The sequence below is a fragment of the Chrysochloris asiatica genome, unplaced genomic scaffold, assembly GCF_000296735.1.
Source record: "Chrysochloris asiatica unplaced genomic scaffold, ChrAsi1.0 scaffold00132, whole genome shotgun sequence".
NCBI classification, from domain to species: Eukaryota; Metazoa; Chordata; class Mammalia; order Afrosoricida; family Chrysochloridae; genus Chrysochloris; species Chrysochloris asiatica.
The window spans coordinates 433,491-445,146 of record NW_006408650.1 but is presented as its reverse complement, the minus strand read 5'-3'; the positions used below and the strand labels follow the sequence as shown (position 1 = coordinate 445,146).

The 11,656-nt window shown below is 47.4% G+C and overlaps 1 protein-coding gene across 1 annotated transcript in view; it reads left to right on the top strand.

Annotated features, from left to right (window-relative positions):
- Window positions 1-11,656, top strand: part of TBCD (tubulin folding cofactor D) — a 199,870-nt gene that overhangs the window by 106,015 nt on the left and 82,199 nt on the right. The window contains exon 15 of the mRNA XM_006869613.1: window positions 3,106-3,163. Coding sequence (XP_006869675.1) covers window positions 3,106-3,163 — 58 coding nt within the window. The remainder of the gene's footprint in view (window positions 1-3,105; window positions 3,164-11,656) is intronic.

Genomic DNA, 11,656 nt, shown 5'->3' with positions numbered 1-11,656 from the left:
GCTAACTGCTGCTCTCTGTCCCTTTCTCCTTGTTTCTGTTTGTGTGGACCTGAGGGTGCTGTCTCCTCCATGCCCTCTCAGCACGACCCTTTCTTCCTGTCCTTCCAGGACTTTTCTTATTCCTGGCACCTTAAGGTGCTCCAGACTCAAGCTCTATTTTCCTTCCCCCAGCCTAGAATCAACCACTGCTAAAGAGTTCTGGGTTCTTTATTCAAGACTGTACTTAGAATCCAAGATTTGGATATGCTCATTGATACTGGGGTGTCATTGCTTTTATGCCCCCCCATCGGACAGGGATAGAAATATATGTGTGTAAACCAACTGAGGTGTGTGCCTATGCACACACTCACACAGGTGGGTGTGCACACACACATGTGCCTGAATGCACATTTACAATCACAGATGCACACATCCACACACTCACACAGGTGGGTGTGCACACACACACGTGCCTGAATGCACATTTACAATCACAGAGGCACACATCCACACACTCACACAGGCAGGTGTGCACACACACACATACAGACACGTGCCTGAATGCACATTTACAATCACAGATGCACACATCCACACACTCACACAGGCAGGTGTGCTCACACACACATACAGACACGTGCCTGAATGCACATTTACAATCACAGATGCACACATCCACACACTCACAGAGGCAGGTGTGCACACACACACATACACACAGGTGCCTGCCTGCACATTCACACACAGATGTACACGTCCACACTCAAACACAGGTGGGTGTGCACATACACACACGTCCACAGACTCACAGAGAAACATATACATCAACACTGAACCCTGTATTTCTGGATTTCTCTAAGTGATCATATACAAGGCTAAGTAGACAGTATTGCTGTGAATCCTAGAAACTTGATTAAACAGACTTACCCAGGTGTCTATGCCCCTCTGAAGGTGGTGCTTCCATCTCTGTAAGCCTTTCCTGCAGAATTCTGCATTTTAAAATTTACACCACACTGAAATGCTCATTTGGCATTACTAAGCAACCCCCGTTGTGCTCCTTTTAAATGCTCTTTGCGGTTTTGGAAACCAAAAGCAGTTTGAAGGGGCAGGATCAGGGCTGAAGGGTGGATGACGTGAGGTCTCTAAGGACTCCTCCTAGGACAGCCCTTACTGCCCTAAACGAAGGCTCCGATGCACTATTGTGTTGGAACAAAAATTCCTTGGCCTTTTTCTCAACAGTGCAGTTTTCAATTTTCGGAGCAATTCCTCATAATGAGCCCTGTGCTCACGCTGTGAGTCTGCTCCAGTACCCCCTTTTCTGCCCTCCCTGCCAGTGCTGATTTATTAATGTCTCTGTCAGGCAGTGAGAAGTTTGGTTCCCAGTGTGTGTGGGATGGTCTTGTCTGTTCCGCCCTCGGGTATGTGGGGAGTAGGTGTAGACTGGCTCCCTGACACCCATGAGAAGCCGGTCTGCCATGAGGAAGGGTGTGCGCTTCTCCTCCAAGCCTGCTCAGCTCACCTTGGTTCTCACGGTCCTCCCTGTGGCATCACTTGCCACAGCCTCGTGTCTTTCAGGACTCTCCACATCCATACTGAGGTTTCCTTTCAAATACATGTGCAGTAAAATTCACTCTTGTCAGACATGCTCACATACTGTCCCCTCACCTCAGGCCCCCCAACCTCGCCAAGCTGTACCCATGACAACGACATCAGACAGGACCGTCTCCTATCCAGGTCCCCACGCTGCTCCCAGCCCCTTGGTGCCTTGGGGTTTGCCATTTCTAGAGAGTTGTGTAAGTGGAGATGTTCTGTGTGTTCTCATCCAGTTAGCCACATGCATCAGACTCCTCATCCCTGTTTCTGTGTCTAATAGGAGGCTCAGTAACTCTCCATTTGTACAGTTTCATGTGGAGGTGCTCCCGGGCCTGCTGTCTCCTTGACCAGGACTCCACGTCTCTTGTAGTCCCTGCATCTTCCCAGGGAGCACACAGCTGGCCAGTAACACAGACGGCCTGCAGAGATGGAGTGCTGTCCACCGCGCAGTGGGCAGGTGGCAGACGGAGGTGCTGGTCAGTGGTCCTGCTTGTAGGGACTGCTAACTTGCTTTTGAGGCATCTTGCGTTTGGTGAAGTAGGTCAGCAGTTCAAATCCACTAGGTGTTTCTCGAGAGAAAGAGGTTTCCTGCTCCCGTAAAGATCCACAGCCTCGGAAACCCTACACAGGGTTTAGGATCAAGTTGGAGTCGACTTGATGGCCCTGGGGTTGGCCTTTGGTTGGCTGTGTCTGAAATGCCGTTTTTCTGAACTATTTTCTCTGTAGAGTGGTGTGAGATACGAATCCTTGAGTCCTGCTTAAAAGCACACTTGTATGCGCCTCCCTCCCCAGCCTTAGGTCTCTGTGGAAGCAGCAGGACCCAGAGAGCACTCTGGTGTGCTAACAGCAGCTAAACCGCATGACCTCATGGAAACAGAGTTTTGAGTAAAGCTGCTGGCGAGGGCTGTGAGCACAGGCATCACTTTCTGGAAAATTCATGGGCCGGCTGTGTCCCCTGAAGGTGTTTACACGGCAGCTAATAGCTGGTTCCACACTTGATGAGGCCGTTTTCTTGTCATAATTACCAGTTATGAGTCTCTGAGATTCCCGACCCCCATCACAGGATGGGTGCTGGAGGACATCAGGGCCTTGTGGCTCACATCTGCTCAAACCTTCACCCCATGCTGCTACTGCCCTCTGAAGGTTGCGTTCTCATCCACGGGACATCCGGGCTGGGCTCTGTATTTTGTGGGTCCTCCCAGCAGATCCAGTGCGTGATGCCCCTGAGGTTACCTCCTGTCTCCTCACTGGGGCACCGTTGGTGCATCCACTCTCATGGGCCAGATGCCGGGCCCTAACTATGCTTGAGGGGGGAGGACCCTAGGGAGGGGGCTAACACCTGGAGGGTCAGTACATTGGTGGCCCAGTGTCTGTGGGAATTGACACCTGGGGTGATCATTGCTGTAGGGCCTGATGCCCGGCGAGTGGGGCCCTCTGGGAGCGCTGGAGGAGCAGGAGAGTGAGCTGGTGATGAGACTCCCACGGCCTGCTGGTCTGGGAGTTGTTCTTAGCTGACCGTTCCTCTTTTCACAGTGCACTGGTGATTGCCACGGTGTTTGACCGCGACGTGAACTGCAGAAGAGCCGCCTCGGTAAGCTCTTGTTTTGTTTCTTTTTGTGAGGATGAGCCTCTGCTCACTCAACAGCTGTGACACCCACTACCCCATGCCACCCCCTACCCCATGCCACCCCCTGCTGTCTCCATTGCTGCTGGAAACCGGAGGACATGGAGGGACAGTGTAGGTGGACATTGGAGGGTGTGCGGCAGAGGCCTCTTGGTGCTGGTGAGTGTCCTGCTCTGAGGTGGCCTTTGGACTCGGAGGATGGGTCAGCACCAGGTGCCTGTCCAGGGAAACAGGCACAGTGGCTGTCTTTAGGAATGATGGGGGAGCTGCTTCTGTGAGTGAGAGCTGGCTCTCCGGCAGTGTGGTTAGCATCTCAGAGGCATGTCACCAAGCACAGTGTGCTTGACCCTGGCTGTGCTGGGATGTCCTGCACAGCCACCAGTGGGAGCTGTGTTTCCAACATGGATGTTGTCGCAGACGGCTCTGTAGAGATCCCAGTCTAAGAGAGCTGGTGGTGGTGGTAAGTGCTGTTGAGTCGGTTCCGATGCATAGTGACTCTGTATAGGCTTTCCAAGGAGCGGCTGGTGGGTTGGAACAGCCGACTTTGCAGTTTAAACTGAACTTACGGCCCAGTGCTTACCATTTATCACCACATCAGGACTTCATATATAAACATATACGCATGTATATGCACGTATACACATATATGTTGTTGTTAAGTGCTGTTGAGTCAATTCCGACTCCCAGCAACCCAGTATAGGAGTGACTGGTGAGTTTGAACCGCCTGCTTTGTGATTCAAACTAACTTTGCAGTCCAGGACTCTCTCGCTCTCTTTATGTATATGTTGTTGTTATATGCCATTGAGTTGATTCCCACCCATTCAACGCCGTATAGGATTTCCAAGAAAGCAGCTGGTGGGTTTGAACCACTGACCTCACAGCTCAAACTGACTTTGCAGCCTAGCACATTTACAACATGTATATATATATGAAATCCTGGTGTGGTGCTGTGGGATACTGCTTTGTTCTGAGTGTCCTGGTCCGGGGTGGCCTTTGGTCATTGTACCGTGGTAGAAGAATTGGTCGACATTTAACCGTTTTAGGAGTTAGCATAAAGAGCACAGCCTTGGGTATGGACTGCATCTCAATGTAAAGAAAACAAAAATCCTCACCACTGGACCAATACGTAACATCTATATAAATGGAGAAACAATTAAAGTTGTCAAAGACTTCGTTTTGTTTGGATCAACCATTAACACTCATGGAAGCAGCCACCAATAAATCACGATGTATTGCATTAGGCAAATCTGTTGTACAAGACCTTTTTAAAGTGTTGAAGAGCAAAGATGTCAACTTGAAGATGAAGGTGCACCTGACCCAAGCCATGGTATTTTCAATAACCTCATATGCATGCAAAAGCTGGACAGTGAATAAGGAAGATTGTAGAAGAATCGATGCATTTGAGTTATGGTGTTGGAGGAGAATATTGAAAGCACCATGGCCTGCCAAAAGAACCAACAGATCTGTGTTGGAAGAAGTGCAGCCAGAGTGCTCCTTGGAAGCCAGGGTGGCTAAACTTTGTCTGTCATATTTCGGACAAGTTATCAGGAGGGACCAGTCAAAGGAGAAGGATATCATGTTTGGTAAACTGGAGGGTTGGAAAAAGAGAGGAAGACCCCCAGCTAGATGGATTGGCATAGTGATGGCAGCAATTGGCTCAGGTGTAGCACTGATTGTGAGGTTGGCCCAGAACCAGGCAGTGTTTTGTTCTGTTGTGTATAGGGTTGCCATGAGTCGGTACCAACTCGATGGCACCTAACAACAACATTTAATGAAGGACCAGTGGTACTGAAAGGAGAAGGCCAAGCTGCACTGAATGCATTGGTGAAAAACAAAGCTCCAGGAATTTATAGAACACTAATTGAGATGTTTCAACAAACCAATGAAGCGCTGAAGGTGCGCACTCATCGATGCCGAGAAATTTAGAAAATAGTTACTTGGCCAACCAACTGAAAGAGATCTATGTTTGTTCCAAAGAAAGGTGATTAATATCACATGCAAGTAAAATTTTGCTGAAGATCATTAAAAACAGTTGCAGCAGTACTGTTTCACAGGGAACGGCCAGAAATTCAATCAGGGTTTAGAAAAGAACATGGAGTGGAGGGTATCATTGCTGAGGCCAGATGGGGCTTGGCTGAATGCAGAGAATAGCAAAGATGTTTTCCTGTATATATTGACTACTCAAAGGCATTCTACTATAAGATTCATTACAAATTATGGATACCGTTGTGAAGAATGGGAATTCAGAGCACTTAATTGTACTCATGCAGAACCTGTACATAGCCCAAGAGGCGGTGGTTGGAACAGAAACAAAGGGTTATTGACTGGTTTAAAATCAGGAAAGGCATGCATCGGGGTTGTATACTTTCACCATATTAATTCAATTTGTATGCGGAGCAAATAACTTGAGAGGTTGTACGTGAAGAACACAGCAACAGAATTGGAGGAATATTCATTAATAACCTGCGATATGCAGATGACACAACCTGTTTTCTAAAAGCGAAGAGGACTTGAAACACTTACTGATGAAGATCAATGATTACAGCCTTCAGTATGAAAAGATGATGAGATCCTGTTTGGAGAAAATCACAGGGAACACACACAACAACCAGAGCTGATCAAACAAGTTCACAAGATCGATCACAGGACTTACACTTCAGTGTAAAGAAAACTGTAATCTTCACAACAGAACCAATGAATAATATTATGATAAACAGATAAAAGATTGAAGTTGTCAAGGATTTCATTATACTTAGATCCACAACCAACATCCATGGAAGCAACAGTCAAGTGATCAAACCACATATTGCATCTGGCAAATCTGTAGCAAAAGACCTCTTTTAAAGTATGAAGAGCGAAGATGTCAGTTTGAGGATTAAAGTGTGCCTGACCCAAGCCATCATATTTTCAGTCACCTCATATGCATTTGAAAGTTGGACAATGAATAAAGACGGCTGAAGAAAAATATTGATGCCTTTGAATTATGGTATTGGTGAAGAAAATTGAATATATTGAGGGGATTTTTTAAAGTTTGTGGAAAATGGAATGGAAAGATACTGAAATTTCTCCATAAATTTTCTGATCCCCCCTTTTACCATGGACTACCAGAAGAAATCTGTCTTGGAGGAAGTACAGCTAGAATACTCCTTGGAAGGGAAGATAGCAGGACTTGGTCTTACAGACTTTGGTCGTATTATTAGCAGGGACCATTCCCTGGAGAAAGACATCATTTTACATATCTATATAAATTTTTATTGTGACTTGAGTGATAGTTTACATGGGAGAGCATCAGCTTTACATTCCTTATTTCGTATTTTGGTTCATTGCAATGATTTCAGTCCCCTCCATGCATCATCATTCAACAGCGTTTGCTTCCAATCCCTCTGGTTTTTTTTTTTTGTTTTTTTTTTATGTACACTGAAGTTCTCAGGAATATATAACCATTCAGACAATCTGCATGCCAGCCCCCTGGCCACCAGCACATAGCCCTTCTCCCTCCTTGAGTCTAGAGTCCCCAGCTGCTCCATCTTTCCATGTCATCATCTCTGCCTCCATCTTGGCGTCGCTGTTCTCTGGATAGGGTCTCTTCACTCTGCTCTTCTCCCTTGATGGTCCCAGGGTCCTCCGCTCCTAGACTGCAAGATCAACCACTCCCTTCCCTTTGTTACAAAACATCTACCTTTACATTTGCAACATTCACAATCAGTCCTGATAGCAGTTACTCACTATTGAACCACAAGAGTCTTATCCCCATCTCCTTTCACCAACTCCATCTAGACAGGTTGGAAACCACTCAGTGGAGATTCTGCCTTCCCCTCCCCCTCTGAAATTAAGCTCCCTCTTGAAAACTTGTAAACCAGTCACTTCGTGCCTTTGTAGCACCCCCTGATTTTGGGTAGCTAATGTCTTAAGTTGCCCATCCCTGTCAACCCTGTGTACAGAGGGTATGGGAATGATCCTCACTGTAAAGATTTGATCCCTCTTTTAAGCTACTACATCCATAAGTATAGGTCAAGTTCATCAAATTGTAGCAGATTACACTCTTTTTCCTCTTCTTTCTTCTTCTAGTCGAGTTCTGATCATCCAGCCATTGGAGCTAAGTCAAATGGGTACTATCTGCAAGTATGGGAGTTCTTGTGCAGCTCCCCTCCCTTCATATCAGCTGGACGCTTCACTGTCCGCTCTAATCCTCTGTGGCTATGTCCCTGTTCGTGGGCCCAGGAGCCCCAGGTCTCCCCATACTGCTGGCCACCCAGGTCTCAATCCAGGTTCACAGGAGTCTATTGAACGTGTTCGGACTTAGCTCACAACTTCATTGCTGTTTTTCCCCCCACTTCCCCTAATCAGTAGATCAACGTGGTCACCAGCAAGATTACATGCCTGCTCGTGTATTCACTTTGAGTTTCAGTCTTGGAAGGGGGTTTGCCAGAAGGATATTCTTGATAAAGTAAAGCATCATTGAAAAAGAGGAAGACCCTCAATGAGGTGGATTGATGCAGTGGCTGCAAAAATGGACTCAAGAATGGAAATGATTTTGAGGAAGTGTTTTCATTATGTTGACATACGTGGGTCATGGTGAGTTGGAACCCACTTGACAGTAACAGAAATGTATATATATTGCATTTCTTTTGTTAAATTTATGCATAAGACTCAACAAAGAAGGAATTGAAGGGAAATTCCTCAATATAGTTAAGAGCACATATACAAACCAACAGCCAATATCACTCTCAACGGTGAGAAACTGAAAGCTTTCCCTTTGCGAACAGGAACAAAACAAGGGTGCCCTTTATCACCACTCCTATTCAATATTGTGTTGGAACTTAGCTAGAGCTGTATGGCAAGAAAGGGAGATTAAAGGGATCCAAATTGACAAAGAAGTAGCGAAACTATTTGCAGACGATACGATCCTATACATAGAAAATCCCAAAGACTCAGCAAAAAAAAACTAGTGGAACTCACTGCAAGTTCAGCAAAGTGGCAGGGTACAAAATTTATCCCTAAGTATTCTTTTTAATGCTATTGTGAACAAAACTGTATCCTTAATTTTATTTTTTAAATGTAGCATATAAAAATTGAACTGGAGTTTATACTGTTCCTGTGTCCTGTGATCGATCTTGTGAACTTGTTTGATCAGCTCTGGTTGTTGTGTGTGTTCCCTGTGATTTTCTCCATACAGGATCTCATCATCTTTTCATTCTGAATGCCTTTTTCTTGCCTAGTTGCTCTGGCTAGACTCTTCAGTACACATTGAGTAGAGGAGGTGAGGGGTGTTCATGTCTTGGCCTCAGTGTCAGGGGAGACATCCAGTCTTTCCCCCATTAGTATGATGTTAGGTTGATGAAGTTTCCTTCTGCTGGTACTGTGTTGAGAGCTTTTTATCATGAATCATATAGGATTTTATGAGATGCTTTCTCGGCTTCTATGGAGATGGATGTATAGTTTTTGTCATTTTTTCTATTGATGCACTATATTAATTTTGGTTATCAATTCCTAAGCCTTGATCTTGATGGATAGCCTGCTCACCTGTGTCTGATTCACCTGCCAATATTTTCTTGAGGATCTTTGAGTCTGTATGTCTGAGGGACATTGGTCTGTACTTTCCCTGACTCTGATGGCTTCATAGAGTGAGTTGGACAGTAGCCTCTTCTTGTCTGTTTTCTAGAAGAGTTTGAAAAGGTTGACATTGTTTTTACTGTAAGTGTTGGCTAGACCTCACCACTGAGCCCCTCTTGATGGGAGTTGTCACGATTCAGGTTCTTTTTGCAGTATAGTCTCAATGTTTCCTCTGTTTCTCCAGTCAAGGAATTTCTCCTTTTCATCTGAGTTGTCACGTTGTGTTGGGAGGGCGTTGGTGGCTCTGATGTTCTCTCACATCACAGATGGAGTTTCTGGTGGTTTCTCTGTAGGCTCCCTCTGTGGTCCCACGGGCATCTCCCTTGTTGCTGCTCAGTAGCCTCAGAGGCCAAACAGTGTCCAGAGTTAGTTGTGAATGAATGAATGAGAGATTAGGATCCGGGCTTACTTGCACCTGCAGTTAATTTTGTGTCCTCTGGTTGATGGGATGAAGAATGAAGGAGCCCAACCATGAAATAGCCCAGGTCTTCCCAGTTCAGAAATTCTAGGGTCTTCTCCAGTGTCTAATCACCTCCACTGCTGTTTATACCTAGAAGTAATCAACGTCTAAGTCTGAAGCCATCTCAGATCCTTGGGAACTTACTAGTGCTGAGAGAGCTTGCCAGAGTTCCCAGGAGCCCCTCTGTGCCCTGCAGCTGTTCTTTTGTCTTCGCATTCTGCGTTGGCCCTGCTGCTTATCCATAGGCAGGAGCGGTGAGACTGATTCAATCAGTACTCCGGCTGTAATGCGTTTGTTCCTTTTTGTGCACTGTAAGGAAAGACATTCTCCTAAGAAACAGTAATAAAACCAGAACGCTTTTATGCCTTTTACAAGCCCTGGGGATGAGGTGACTTTTTTTTCTTTTATTTCACAAATTCACCGACACTTACCACAATGAATGGGAAAACCAGTTTCAGTTCGGTTACACACCCTCAAATTCTCAGGAGCCAAGTCTAATACCCTCCTCGGCTCACAGGCGCACTTATGGACAGTGATGAACAATGCCCATGAGGTACCCAGGGGCTGTGGCAAGCACTGCTGCTGTGGAGACAGTGGGCTCCCTGGTTGTGTCCATGTTTACTATTAGTCTGAGATGTGGGAAGCAATTTGGAGGTCGGCCCACTCCGCCTTTCATTGCCTTTACCAGAGAAGCAGCCTCATGCACGGGGCATTTTGTTCCCAAGTAGTGGTTGTTTTGCTGGTTCATTGACCTTCATGTGTGTTAACTGTGCAGCATCCCAGTGGACTTCATGGTGCTAATGGACAGTACCTCTCACGAGCCCTTTACCCCTGAGTTGCTGGCAGCCTGCCAGGTGTGCGTGGCGGGTGTGCGTGTGCGTGGGCGCGGCTGGGTGGGACTGTCGCAGAGTTCCCTGTTGTGTGTCACTCATCTAAGTGTGTGTTGTCCGCTGGTAGCACAGTGCCTTGCTGACTGGAGCAGTGAAGTAAGCCTTAATATTTCCTTCCATATTCTTCTTCTTTTTCAAGGTTATTTGATTTAGTTGAGGGCTAGCACGTTTCCATATAAATCCTGTATTATTTTTACCTCCTAGGTATGTTACAAGAAAAGCAAATGTGTTTCTAAATATGTGATTTAAATAAACATACCTGTCGTGTGTTGCCTTTGTTTCTGATTTTCTTTCATGGATTTAGTGGAGTGTGGCCCAGCACATAGCAAACATGAGCCTCCCTTCCAGCCTGGCTTGCAGGCTCCACTTTAAAAGCCACTCTCCCATGTCCCACGCCAGTCACCCAGCCCTGCCCCAGAGACAGCTGGCGCTTCTGGTTTTCTGTGTAACCTGCCGGGATGTCGGCCCACTCAGACCCGCGTCTAGACACAGCGTGGGGTGAGAGCAGACTCTGGGTCTCAGTGCTGCTCCCCTTCCTGTCGTCCCCCATGACCTGGCGCTAGGGGTTGTGGGGGCCTCAGGTGCTCTCAGGAAGCTGCTGCCCACACTCACCTGTCCACCTGCCCATGGGCACAGTCAGCAGCTCTGCCAGGTTGGCCTCCGCCCAGCTCTGGCCGAGTTTCCAGTGGGAGGAGACTTCTCTGTTGGCCTTTGTCCGCTGTGGCCTCTGAAATCCCTGTTTGCAGCCCTGGCTCCTTGGCGCCCGCCTTTAGCCCCTCACACGTGCGGGCCCACGGCTGCTCTGACTGTGTGTGCAGCCCAGTCGTGGGTCTGCTGTGTACTCATGCGGTGTCAGATGGTCCCCATCTGTTTGGGGTGCATCACTCTCAGGGGGCTTGGGCTGGGAGGCCATCAGATTGGTAAACAGGAAGTGGGTGTTGTCCGCACTGACATAGGCCTGTCATTGCCAGTCCTCTCTGACCTGTGGTCACACCCACGCAGGGAACTATGTCATCATGGAGAAAGAGCAGCTCTGTAATGAGCATCCTGTCACCTGGTGGCCTGTCACACCCTGCCCTGTGCATGGCCTGGGGCCCAGGCCTGCCCGAGGACTGTTGGTACCAGTACTGCTGTTGTCGACACCAGCAGCATTCCTCCTTGGGGGCAGTGTTCACCATAAAGTCCCCAAGGAAAGGTCTTTGTCATTTGCGACTTCTCATTTATTAGCTATTTCTGGCTCTGTTTTGGTTTTTACGCTCCAGGATCCTAAGTTGGGGTGTTTATTTGAGGCTCAGTGCTCACCACCCAGACCGCTCTGAGGAAACATCTGACTGGGCCTGAGCTCCATGCCGCATGTCAGCGCTCTAGAGCCGTCTCCATGCCGCATGTCAGCGCTCTAGAGCCGTCTCCATGCCGCATGTCAGCACTCTAGAGCCGTCTCCATGCCGCATGTCAGCGCTCTAGAACCGTCTCCATGCCGCATGACAGCGCTCTAGA